The following is a 14,043-nucleotide window of genomic DNA, read 5'->3' as shown; positions in this document are numbered from 1 at the left end:
GTGGTGACAGCGGTGGTAGCAGCAAATAGGTAGACATGGTGATGAAACAGTATCTGAGAGCTTATATCTTATCAGCAAGTTAGAGGCAGAGAGAAAAGTTGGGAATGTTATTGGCTTTTGAAACCTAAGAGCCTGCCCCCAATGACATACTTCCTCCAATAAGGCCACAACTCCTCTAACAAGGCTACACCTCTTAGTCTTCCCAAACAGTCCACCAACTGTGGTACACATCTTAAAATCTTTAAGCCTATGAGAAGATTCTTATTCAAGCCACCACAACAGGCATGGTGGCATGGCTGTCTAGCCCCAGCACTTAGGAGGCTGAAGCACAGCAAATACCTGCAGGCTTAAAGCTAGCATTAGGCTATATAGTGAGTCCCAGGCCAGCCTGAGAGTCAGAGCAATACACTTATCTCAAAAAGCCAAAAGAAAAATACATTGTACAATTAAATCTGGTTACAGAGATAGCTGAAAGAAGACAGGTTATAATTTAAATTAAAAAGGTGCTAAGGAACTGGAAGCCTGGAGTTGTGCGTATAGTTAAACATTAGAAGAACAGAGTATTGCATTCACGAATTGTGCTTGATAGACAACTTCAGCTGTACATTAGCTTGTGATGGTAATTCATTTGTGGAACGGCAGAGTGAACAGAACACATAATGCTTTAGAGGTCAGTAAGTTTATCTCTGTATTTATATTAGATTTAGATTATCTTGTTTATTGCAGGAAAAAAAACGAACTAATGGGCCAAGTAAAATGAGAATTTGCTCCCTTGATTAAAATAAAGGCTTGCTAACAGTATACCTGTCAGTGTACATCTCTATGAAATTACAGGATTTCAAGCTCAAGGAGTTTCAGAGCTAGCTAGCATTGTGAAGGTTGCATATACTCCAAGGTGAATACTAGAGTTGAGTTACCAAGTAGTAGTAGTCTAGATGGCAAGGAAAAAATGAAGAAGGTGAGATCCTTCCCTGCCGTTATGGCTGTAAGGAGACTTTGCTGACGTCTCTCCCAGCAGTTTCTGGCTCTGTGGTGTTAGTCTCAGTTATTGTACAAGGCCATACTTTTGTTTTGAATGTTGCAAAATATAATTTTTGACTTTACACATGTCTCCATAGCAAAAAGATAGAAAACAGGCATATGGAAAGGCACCTAGCAGTCTTTGCTACAGTAATATGCATGTAATCAAGAAAGTTTCAGAAGTGTGTGAGATGGTCAAGAATAGACCCTGAGATCCACAGGCCATTGCAGATATGATAGCATTGGGTGTCAGAGGACACGAGCAGCCTGAGAGAGTTGAGAAGATTCTGGGGAAGCATTACAAATTAGATAACAGCAGAACTCCTAAAGGTAACTTGTAAGTCCCAAGATAGGTGGACTGTGAGGGAATAAAAATAATTATTATCCTGAGGACTGCAATCCTGACCTCCTGAAGTGATAACAAGTTTGGGTTAGGACAGAGCAGGGGAACCAAGAGAACACTGGTAGGTGCTGATTATGAAGCAGTGTGAATGAGACAGAATTCTGTCTGATCTCAAGTAAAGAACTAAGACTGGGATTATAGTTCATTAGGATTGTGTTAATTTAGCATTAGCCCTGTTGTCGTCCCTACCTCTTCTTCCCCCCCCTTCAAGAAAACCAAAAAAATAATAGTTCTTCAAACCAATTTGTTACAAAGAAAATCAGTTTAGTAGAAGATTTTAATTTTGATAACTGCCCTAATTCATAAAGTAGAGTACCAAGATATCTAGGAAATAGGTAATATCATTAGGAAATGCGAGATGCTACTTTGAATCCCCAGGTTGACACAAGTTTTTGTTTAATATCAGCTTTTGTGAGTTTAACAGACACAGGCTCTTGCATAGATTATAATTATAGATGTAATTATATAGTGGTACTTTGTATTAAAGCACACCTTAAAGTAGCTCTCAGAAATGGCACTTGAAATGCTACCACTTGAGTTCCCTCTTACCCAACTTGTGAATACATCCACTAGGAGGTGCCAGAACACAAGACCAGTTATAACAGTTGAGAATTGCCCCAGTGTGCATGTACTGGAAGAACCCATGTGAAAACACTAGTGCTGCCGTCTCCAGGATGTGCTGAGTTTGCAGAAGGGGCGTTGTGTGTGTGTGTGGGTGTGTGTGTGTGTGGGTGTGTGTGTGTGTGTGTGTTCATCCTGTAGTCACCACCATAAACATTTCTAGTTCTCGGCAAAGAAAAACTGTTGTGTTAAGGAGGTCTTTGCTTTAGCCTTATTGCAAATGCTTTTATTAGTCTTTAATAAGACTAATTTATTTAAAGGAAAGCATACATTGAAATGAATGGATTAGTTCTCCCTATAAATCTTAGCTCAAGCCTCTGTTGGCATCCTTGCCCACGTTGACTATCAGCACCACTAATCTGGCACATGTTGGGCATTCTTTACATGGGTTGTATTTTGTCTTGTCTTGTCTTTTTTACTTTAATGCTTTGACTCACAAGTTAAATTGTACATCCTTTTGACAGCAAAGAAAGCCTTACTTAGAAAAATGTGTTAGCATAATGGTTCTCTTGCATTGTTTAGGTGAGAATTTTGTGGTAAAATCAAGAATAAATATAATTTTATTTTAAATTTATATACGTTCTGAAATTCTTACTAGGTAAAAATATTTTAAATACTCAGTCTCTTAAAAAATTTAAAGTATAAAAGTTCAGCTGCTTCCCATCTCACAAGATAGCATTTAAAAAGCCAGGAAACTAAACCAAAGGTGAAGTCTAGAGTCAAAAAAGCAGTGCTGTTGCGTGTTTCAACAGGGGAAGCATGAGACAACTCTCAAGAATGTGAAACCTTGTCTTGCTTAGAGAACTGACAGATACTCCTCAACTTTCTGGATGTTCTGAAAAGGCATGTAGGAAAAGACATGCTCAGCTGTTAAGTCCAAGGCTGTGAAGAATAAGACTGTCCACAAACCACTTGGGGGGAACAAGAATGGTGTTTCCTTAATTTGCATGCTTAGCAGAATGACTAGGTGTTCTACTCAAAATATGTTGCAAAGGCTCTTGAGCCTCTGGGAGTTGGGAGGAGCCTGCAATAAGCACACACTCCTGGTGTCCAGTCAGCAGTACTTACTTACCTCAAGAGCAACAATCATGGAAGCCCAGACACAAGGACCATGAGATCGATGTCATGGAAAAAGGGAAATACCAGATTATAGAGCAGCTAAGATTGATCAGAAAATGGTTGTGGACATTTTATCAAAGATTCAAACTGTTCCCCCATCCACTTTTATCCTAACAAATGGAATTTATCCTCATGAATGGATGCTATAAAGTTTATAATCATGGATGTAATTAAATAACTGGTGGATATTTTTAAAATGTATAGAAATTTAAAAGCAACTTATTTTTCTTTTTTGTGTAGGTCGCTTATATGCTATGCAAACTGGAATGAAGATTGATAGTAAAACTCCTGAGTGTCGTAAATTTTTATCAAAGCTAATGGATCAGTTAGAAGCTGTAAGTTAAACAATAATAACTTACTATCTGCCTGTTTTAGATGGCATTTTATTTTGTGCTTTTGTGCATGTGTCTTCTGTCATTTCAGCCCTTCCCCTGGCAGCACTTAGCAATATCATTCTACCTGAAGAAAACTCTTAACACTGTATGCAGGGAAGCTCCCGTTGCATATGCATTATTGCTGATGGCTTTCTGCTCATCCTTTCTTAACTTCGTTCACATGGTCATCTGGCTTACTGACTGAGGAATTCTTAAATGGCTCGTACTGGAATAAAGTGGGATATTTTATGGAAGAAATCATGAAGGAGGTGGTTCCAGTTGCTTATCCTCTTCATGGCAGGGTACTCTCCTCTCCTGGCTGGACAGAGGTGGATGAGAATGTCTCCCTCTTCACTGTGGGGAGCTGGAACGTTATTGTGTGGGTAGATTAACAGAAGGTTGAGTTGTTTGGATGGACTGTCACTGAATAAAGAATATAATGCCAACCATTACTTGTATTAGTAATCAAGGTTCACTCAGTGACCCTGTGCCCTGCTATCCTGATGTCATGGTTAGTTTATCTTGTCACTTGGTGCAATCTGAGTCATTAGGAAGAGGGAAATTCAGTTGAAGAATTGCTTTGATCAGATTAGCCTCTTGGCATGTCCATGGTAATTGGTGCAACAGGTCTCAGCCCACTGTGGGTGATGTCATACTAAGGCAGGTTGGCTTGAACTGTCGAAAGAGCTACCTAAAAGCCAGAGAGCAAGCCAATAAGCAATTCATTCACATTTCTGCCCTGAGTTCCTGCCATGACTTCCCTTAATGATGGACTGTGACCTGGAAGTGTAAACCAAATAAATCCTTCCCTTCCCTTCCTTAGTTTTTGCCACAGCAAGAGAAAAGCATATCACCTTGTTTATCTCTCACAGGCAGACAGTGACAGTCAAGCATCTGCTCCGAGTGTTCCTTTGGTAGTTTGATAGCTGTGTGCTTGCTTCCTGTTTTTTTTTTTTTTTTTTTTTTAAGGCATTTTGTGTGTGTGTGTTTGGGAGGTTTGGGGAGGTTGTTTGTTCTTTTTTTTTTTTTTTTAAATTGGATCACTTGCATTATTTCTTAAAGAAACAAAAGTAATACATACTAAAATTTATGTTAACCCAGAACCTTTTAAGGTTTTCATTGTTTTGCTTTATTATTCCAAAGTTACTATTCAGATCAAAGGGCTAGATCAACGTAGAACTTACAGCCTACAGTGGCGAAGAACTTATAGCCTAGTTGTAATTGGCAGCCATAGATTAAGTGTCCTCTGTGACTGTCACTGTCTACTTACCCAGAGTCCCTGGTTTCTAATGCTGCTTGCATGGATATAAGGTGAATAGTGCTGTTGCTTGAGATGCTGCTGTGGAAGATGGACAATAACTTTCATATATCACAGTGAATGTGTAAAGTTCCACCTTTCACAGACATTTACACAGATTGTTTTTTCAGTACTAGTAATAACAGCTAAGATAAAAGCTTTAGACTAAGCACAACTCAGTTCTTCACAAGGCATGCACTCAAGACAAGTGAGGTAAAGGCAACAATTATGCATGCATATCTCTGTGATACAGTGTTTGCATTATACTTTAAATCATTCAAATATCTCATGATTTTATGAGATACTTTTGCTTGAGCATAAGATGAAGTGGCCTATTTTCACTAATTTTTAGGACTAAATCTGCTTTACAAATCAGTTTACAGGTTAAACACAATAAATTTTGTTATATGGGGACTTAGCTGGATTTCTGCTGTTATTTAGAGAAAGGTCAGGCAAAATTACCTTAAATTCCAACATTACATATATCTCTTCTGGAGATTAAATTATTCTGTTTTAATTGTTAGTGTTTTTACTTTGGCTGACTTTTAGGCAATCCACATTTGTGTGTGTGTGTAAGAGAGAGAGAGAAGAGACAGAGATTGTCTGCATGTGTGTGAGTGTTCCCCATGTGTGCAGCGTCTACAGAATCCATATGAGGACGTCAGATACCCCTGGTACTCAAGTGACAGATTTTTGTAAACCACTGTGTGGGTGCTGGGTACTAAACCCATGTCTTGTGCAAGAGCAACAAGTGCTCCTAATTCTGAATTCTTTTTCCAGCCAGCCTCTAACAAAAGCAATTTTAGTAATATGGTTGCCTAAATCTGATGTTCCTGAAAATATTTTTATTTCAGTTTAATGGTTCTAGACAAGCAAAAGAAACTACTTGAGTTTCAAACTATTTCAAGTTACTTTTTGTGTAGTAGAGGGATAGGCAAACTGAAAATCTGCATAATTGTAAACTGCATTGACTTGGGCTATTATATGTGTCTAAGTTAAAATAATCTGGTAATGAATTTGTCACCTTATTCCTCTCCTAGCTTGCTGTGAGCTCTCCTTTAAACACTGTGCTCTAGAGTCACTATTTTAGACACAGTGATACTCATAATTTTATTTTTATATATTTGATACAAACTGAAATAGGTCAAAGTTAAATTTTAAATTATGTGCTTAAGAAGTTTCTAGTTCCATCTTAGGGTACTTGTTAGTGGCTGGGTAATAGTTAGATGGGTTTGATTCTTCACCAGGATACTTGGCAATGTTGTCTTTTATTTTTGGTTGTTTTCATCTTGAAAGCTCCATTGTACCTTTACGTTTTCATCCTTGTGAGGAAGTTGGGCTTTTGTTTGTGTACAGAAGGCTGGAGTAGAGCTATTTTATAAGATTTGCTGTTAGTTTTTATTGAAATGAATGTGAAGTAATTTATTTAAAGTAATTACTAGAATTAATTGTTCCTTTTTTGAGTTAATTCTTCTTAAACAGACCCTTCTGAGAACCCAAAATCATGAGCTATGTGTCTGATTTTATTTTAGCTTAAGAAACAGCTGGGAGATAATGAAGCTGTTACTCAAGAAATAGTTGGTTGTGCCCATTTGGAAAATTATGCTTTGAAAATGTTCTTGTATGCAGACAATGAGGATCGAGCGGGACGGTTTCACAAGTAAGTGAGGAAGGGAAGGAATATAAAATTGTTTTTTTATAAGTTTGGCTACTTTCAGACCAGAATTATCTAGTTTCCAGTTGAATACTGTGTCTGCCTGAGTATTGGTTTCTAAATTTTGGACATGTAATATACAGTGATTTTTAGGTTACAAGAGGACTATTTATGTCAGACTCATTTCTCAGTACATTTATCCCAGCTAGCCACTCTTTACAGTTAGTGAAAAATCTGAGTTTATATTAGTCAAAACAAATTTGTCCTGATGATATCAATTTTTAAAGCATACCAGTCTAGCTGGGTTTGGTGGCACATAGCTATTTCGAGTTAAGATCATCAAAAACTCAAAGCTAACAGAGGCTACATCTAAGACACTGTCTCAAAAAATAAATCATACACAAAACAAGAAAGAGTACTAGCCAAATTAGATGACTGGTCACTATTATAGTATTTAAAACCATAGAAATACATTGTTCTTTTATATAGATTCCGGTAATAGTTGACATTGCTAAATCAAACTTCACAAAAAAAAAAAAAAAAAAAAAAAAAAAAAAAAAATTATAGCATTTACTTAGGTCCAGTATGTTAGATTTTTATGATGACATTAGCAGTGGGCTCCCATTTGTGTTCTTGAAATACACTTTATTTCAAGCACTAATTTCAGTGTTTTTAAACATATTTTTATAGGTACTTTGTTGAGGGAGCTGCGGGCTGCTTTCCTGCCACCCAGCTCCCAGCCACCTGGCTAGCTTATGCCCCAAAATAACAACACACAGACTGTATTCATTTAAACTCTGCTTGGCCCACTAGCTCTAGCCTCTTATGGGCTAATTCTCATATTTTGCCTAACCCATTTTTAGTAATCTGTGTAGCACCAGTCTTACTGGGAAAGATTCAGCATGTCTGACCTGGCGGCTTGCTTCATTGCGTCTGCCCCAAAGAGGAGAACTGTTGAGTCTGAGCTCACTTCCTCTTCCTCCCAGCATTCTGTTCTGTTTATTCCACCCACCTATGTTCTAACCTATCAGGGCCAAGCAGTGTCTTTATTAATTAACCAATGACCTTCCTCCATCAGTACTTGACTGCATTTCAGTGTTTGTTTAATTTAAATTCGAGCACCTGTTCTCTTCCAGAAACATGATCAAGTCCTTCTACACCGCGAGCCTTTTAATCGATGTCATAACAGTGTTTGGTGAGCTGACAGATGAGGTGAGCGTGTGCCTGTCTCAACTGAAGAGGAGCAGTGTTGCTTTCTATTGTTTTATGTCTTATTGTTTCTTCAGACCATCATGTCTGTCAGAAGTGTGAGTGGAAGCAAAAATAGTCATTTTTCCAACTACATTTTGAAAGTCAAATGAAACAACACTTTACACATAGGGTAGGAATGCTTTGACAGATACTTGATTTATCACTTAAAAAAGAAAAGAAAAACAAGAAGGTAATGTAATTGTAAATACAAATGCTTAAAGAAAAAGAATGGAACAAAAGAAAAGCAGAAATAAAAAATTGTTCATCAAAATCCTATCAATACCATTATTCACTTGACAAAGATGAAGATGGGGTAGGAGAGACAGCTCAGCAGTTAGGAGTACTAGCTCCCCTTCCTAAAGTAAAAGTGTACAAAAGGACATTCATGTCAGATACTAAGTCACCAAAAGCCAAGCAGCAATTCTAAGCAAAGTAAGCTTCTACATTTTACTGTCTCATATTACATGAGACCTTTCCTGGCAGTCAGGGCTTCAGTTCATGAAGAAAATGGTATAGACACAAATGTCTGTATACCACATAACAAGATTTTCAAATTATATGAAATACTTAGTAAAAAATGTTTAAAAATTTGTAGTTATAGTTAGAGATTTTAAAACCTACTCAGTCACTGATTTAAAAAGAAAAAAAAAACACAACACAAAATAAAACCAATAGCTTCAACAATTACTAAACTCATCCAAACAAATACTGGCCCCTGAAATGTTTAGAACAAAGAAAAACCAGATCTTTCAAAATGTGCTTGGTGAAAATGTTAGATGTTGTAACTACTTATGGAAAGAACTGGCAGGTTTTATAAAATTAAACACACTCCCACCTTTTCTACCAGCACTTCCTTTTCTGATACTTACCCAAGAGAAATAAAAACTTATGTCTAGAAAAAGAGCTTACTCATTGGAAATTTATTCATAATAGCAAAATCTGAAAACAACTGAGATGTCTATATCTCAGCAATTGATATGCAAAATTGTGGTGTTATTCAGTATGATACAGAATTGACATGTGATGTAGCCTAGAATATGGATATATTTTGTAGAAATGCTGGTCAAAAGAAGAATTAAGTGGTATGCTTTGCATGTTTGCCTGTGTATAATATGTAGCTAATAGAAAAGTTCATCTGATACAAAAAAAAAAAAAAAACAGGAAAGAGAAGAAAAGTACTTTTATGGACTTTTTTAGGAGGACAAGGGAAATGGATTTGGAAAGGGCTATAAAGGAACATTATTAGTTAGAAATATGTATTTTGGGAGGAGTATTATTTAGACGAACATCTGTTTATCAAAATAATAATATGCATAACATTTATACATTACAAATTATATGTCAGCTTTATTGCAAAAATTTCAGTATTGAACTTTTTATAGGCTTATCTGGGGTAAGTTGCCAGTTATAAAGTGGCTTGCTCTACCCTGGGATTGAACAAATGGGTAAAGACAGAAGGAAGCAGGTTTTCACTGTGATAGAAACGAAGCACAAGAGGAGAGAGAGAAGTATATTGTCTTGCAAAATTAGAGGCTCTTATTTCATGCTTCTGAATACATTGGTTTATATATACATTTATGCATATGTGTATATGTTGTTTTATGTACATAATTTGCATGTTTTTGTGAATATGTATTGACAACGTGTATGTAATATGTATAAAAAGCATACACTGCCTATTTCCTATTTCTCTATACAAAGACTATCTAAAACAATGAAGTGCCAGTAGCATAGAACACCCTAAGTACCCGATTTGATTCTCAATAGCAGTCTTTTATAACAGGAACCAGTACTCTTATAAAAATGACTGAATCATAATTCAGGTCAGGAAAGCACTGCATTGGGTTAGACCTTCTTGTGCAAAAAAAAAAAATGCAGTGTGGTCATAATCAAGAGACACAGGACACACCTTAAAGGGGCCGCATTGTCTATATAAAGAACAACTTCCTCTGGACATGGTGGTGCACACCTGTGATTCTGAATGTGGAACATGGAGGTAGAAAGATGTCAAGTTGGAGACCAACCTAAGCTATGTTTAGATCCTACCTCTAAATAAATAAATTATCTATTTAGAATATTTATAAGTAAATAAAGGAATAGAAGGAGAATGGAGAAGAAAAGTGTGGACATCAGTGCAAGTCTGATAACTGGACAATAACCTATGTTTTAAAATCATTGGGGCCATATAATAAAATGAGTAAATAATGGAAGAACAGAGAAACTCTTTATAGCATTAAATACTATTAATTATCTCCCTTCAGATTACTTAATTGCTTCAAAGAGAGAAAGAGTAAAATTATAAGGAAAACACATGGGCCTCTTTAACCAGGTTATGAAACCTGGCATCACTAGTATTGGAGCAAGCCAACATCACCATTATCCTATTCAATATTAAATAGTTTGTAGCAGTGCTGTTCAAAATATATGATGTGAACCAAACATGAAGAAACATCCAACAGATCTAATCAATAGACATTTTATAACTATGCTAGCAGTTTTTTATGTCAGGGTCAGGAAAAAGTCTTTATCAGATTGAAAATAAGTAGACATGATTACTAAATATGACTAAATAATGCATGCTTCTTAGATTAGATCTTCTGCCTTGGGAGAAGTAACAGCAGAGGAATTACCGGTGCAGCTGACACGATGTTATGCTGTGGAGCAGATAGTACTGCTGTGTGTAAATACTCCTGATCTTGATGTCTGTGGTGGAGGAGATTGTCTTCCATCTGAGAAATATAATTGCAAGATATGTGGAATATCTTGACTAGAAAGAATGTGTCTACCTTTATATAATATATACTGTTATTAAAACTTTCCCATAAATTTAATGAAACTATATTATTATATAGTTAACATCCATATGTTATTTGGAAATCTTAGCTAATTCGAACATACATAACAATGCTATGATAATAGAGTGGATAAATTATGTGGGTTATTTATTATTTAATTATTTTTTAAATAAATTCTGCTCTCTTTAAAATCTGTTTTGTGAGATTATGGTTGCTTTGAAAATTCTGCAACTATAATACTTTTGTCTAAACCTCTCAGGAATTATATGTGAAAGTAATTAGAAGTACTTCGCAATATAGTCATTATTAAAACAATTTTTATAGCTTGTGTCTTAAGTATTTCTCACTATATTTCATTGCTGCTGGTACTATATTGACATCTGTTGCTTATCATACAAACAATAGGTATCATACATATTTTAGGGACCAGAGGGAAATGCGCTGTAGGCACTAAGAGATTATTAGTCTTTTGTTATCACTGCTTTAAAAATGTTCTGAACGCTGTAAATTCCCTCTCAGGGTTTTTTTTTTTTTTTCTTTTTCCACTTCTTTTTATTACTTGGGGATCTTACATATATCTTCAACACAGTCCTCAACCCCAAGTCAGAATGTGTATTCAGGTTTAACAAAAAGCATTTACTGCTACATTTTAATCATTGTGCTTGAGAAATTGAAGGTAGAAATAAGTAAGCAAGTTGATTTGAGGAAGGCTTCACTGAGAATCAGGCAACAAATCCTTAAAGGCAATAAGGGGGGAAATCACATAGATAGTCCAGAAAGAGACAATTTTAGATGAAATTCATCATTTTTATCAAGTTCTGTAATGATTCTGGAGCTAATATTAACTGCATATCCACGATTGGGAGGTAGCAAGGGAAATTTTGTGACTGAATGGAAATTAAGAACAGTGAGAATAATAGAAGATACTGAGAAGGGCAAATTCAGAATAATTGTTAAGAATTGTCTTTATTTAAGTTACTATTTTCAGGGTGGTAGACAAGGATTGAATAGGGAAAGTAGACATTACATAGTCAATATGAGAGCTATCGCTTGTTCAGACCTGGATTTTCAGTGGTGGTTATGACGGTAAGTAGTTGGATTCTGACTATGTTTCTGATAGAAGTAGGTGATAAGAGCATGACTGGAAGCTTGGTCTTGAGCAGCTGTTAAGAATGGTGTTACAAGCCACTTGTGGTAGCATACTTTAATCATAGCCCTTGGGAGGCAAAGGCCAGAGGATCATGAGTTCCAGGCCAACCTAGTTTGAGCCTAGCCTCACTAGTGCCTTAGAACAATAGCAAATAACACAAAAGGGAGAACTGCCATTAAGACACATCAGAACTGACATGAGAAGGAATAGATTTAGTGTATAGTAGTGGCTTAATGTCAGTTGAACTACAACTCTGAGATCTATGAGATCATTATAAGTTTATTAATTTAGGACTACAAGGAACTTATTCTAAAATGAAAATATTCCATAATAAAAAGGTTTCCTCCAATCTGATGCTTTTTATTAGGTTTAAAAAAAGAGGGGGAAGTGGTGCAGGAGAATTGTCTGTATTCTGTCAATCATGTTTCAAATAAACGCTGATTGGCCAGGCAGGAAGTATAGGCAGGAAAACCAGACAGGAAATAGAAATGATGTAATGAGAACAGGAGAATTCTGGGAAGAAGTGATGTGGGAGTGATTTCTTATTAATAAAGAAACTGCCTCGGCCCTCATAGGACAGAAAATTAGGTAGGCGGAGTATACAGAAGAGAATTCTGGGAGAAAGAAGGTTAGAGGAGGAGTCGCCATGATTCTCCCGCTCCAGACAGACGCAGGTTAAGATCCTCCCTGGTAAGCCAGCTCGTGGGCTACATAGAATATTAGAAATGGGTTAGAACAATATGTAAGAGCTAGCCAATAAGAAACTGGAACTAGCCGGGCCAGGCAGTGTTTGAAAGAATACAGTTTCCGTGTAATTATTTCTGGGCATAAGCTAGCCATGCGGGCGGCCGGCTGCCGGGGATGCAGCCCTGCCGCCGCTCCTATTTCAACAAAGAAGAAAGTTGATTCCTCCCATTCCTGCCCAGTCCACCGAAGCAGCAGGATGTGAGCTGCCCCACTGCAAAAAGGTACTGAGCCACATGGCTAACATAGATCAGAAAAATGGGTTAATCAAGATGTGAGTTAGCCAGTGAGAGGCTAGAGCTAATGGGCCAATCAGCTTATAATTTATAGAGATCTATGTGTGATTTTTCTTTGGGGCTTAACAGTTGTGGGGACCTGGTGGGAAGACAAAAACCCAAACAAGCAGGCCTGGCCCTTCATGTTACACTTTCTCAGGTTTTAAGTCGATTTTTAGTTAGCCATATTGGGTGCCAATTTGTTGTGGTAAGGACACTTGTTGGTTCCCTGCTGCTCAGCCCCCCGAAATAATCACACAGAAACTGTATTAATTAAATCATTGCTTGGTCAATCATTTATGTGTACTGCTAGCTAGCTCTTACATAGAGAATTAAACCATCTCCATTATTTCATATTTTACCACGAGGCTTGTGGCCTACCAGCAAGGTTTTAGCATGTATGTCTTTAGAGGTGGCTCCATGGCTTCTCTCCGGCTCTGCCCTTCTTTCTCCCGGCGTTCAGTTTAGTTTTCCCTCCCTAGCTAAGTTTTGCCCTGCTATAGGTCCAAAGTAGTTTCTTTATTCCTTAATGGTAATCACAGCATACAGAGGCGAATCCCACATCAAATCTCCTTTCATTATCATGTGCACTTAGGTTGAGAACACCTAATCCAGCTATGTGTTTTCATGACAGTCCAGTCATTATGAGGGTTAACGCAGGTGACAAACTGAGATCTCAGTGGAAATCTCCATGTCCGCTGCTGACTCTACCAGGTCAAATTTGCCATTGTCAGTGATTTTCATCAGTTCACTTAGAAAACAGGAACTTGGGGCCAGGGACAAAAGTAAAAGCTCCTTTTACAATTCCTGTTTCCCAGAAAGGATGTCTTAATCGGCCAAAAAGAGTGAATGGATTTTACAAATATTGACATCTTGAAATTTTCCTCTTAAAATACTTTGCATCATCAGACATTCTTTCTTTTTACAGCAGCATTCAAATGTCCATTAACTCAAGTTAAAACTGTCAGAAATTTCTGCTACATATTATTCATGTCAGGGTTGTGGAAAATAGGAACTAAAAACAAATTTTTCTTTATTTGCTGTGGGAAAGTTTGTTTCATGTTTACTAATATAAGCCCTCTTTCACGTCAACCAATATTTTCTTAAAACTTTACATACTTAGGAAAGGTGCCCAGGATGGTTTAAACATCTCATAATTGAAACTAGGAGTGAATCTTATACAGTCATAATACAACTCTACGGCAAAACAGACAAGATTAACGTATATAAAGATGCACTTCATTTGTTTGCAGAAGTATCCTCTTTTTATTAGATACATTCTAAATACACATTATGTAATTGACCTTTTAAAGTCTTTTTCCCTTGGTTCATATATTTCC

At 36.8% G+C, this 14,043-nt stretch overlaps 1 protein-coding gene across 2 annotated transcripts in view; it reads left to right on the top strand.

The window, feature by feature from the left end:
* Vta1 (vesicle trafficking 1) overlaps positions 1 to 14,043 on the top strand; it is a 50,355-nt gene that overhangs the window by 16,381 nt on the left and 19,931 nt on the right. The window contains exons 2-4 of one of the 2 annotated variants that reach the window (XM_050122234.1): positions 3,404 to 3,498; positions 6,367 to 6,494; positions 7,625 to 7,700. In XM_050122234.1, coding sequence (XP_049978191.1) covers positions 3,404 to 3,498; positions 6,367 to 6,494; positions 7,625 to 7,700 — 299 coding nt within the window. The remainder of the gene's footprint in view (positions 1 to 3,403; positions 3,499 to 6,366; positions 6,495 to 7,624; positions 7,701 to 14,043) is intronic. The other variant, XM_050122236.1, reaches the window with a different exon arrangement.

Source organism: Alexandromys fortis, unplaced genomic scaffold (assembly GCF_014885135.2).
Source record: "Alexandromys fortis isolate MF-2015 unplaced genomic scaffold, M_Fortis_MF-2015_v1.1 scaffold_215, whole genome shotgun sequence".
NCBI classification, from domain to species: Eukaryota; Metazoa; Chordata; class Mammalia; order Rodentia; family Cricetidae; genus Alexandromys; species Alexandromys fortis.
Note: the sequence above shows the minus strand (reverse complement) of the source record. Positions and strands in the feature narration are given on the sequence as shown.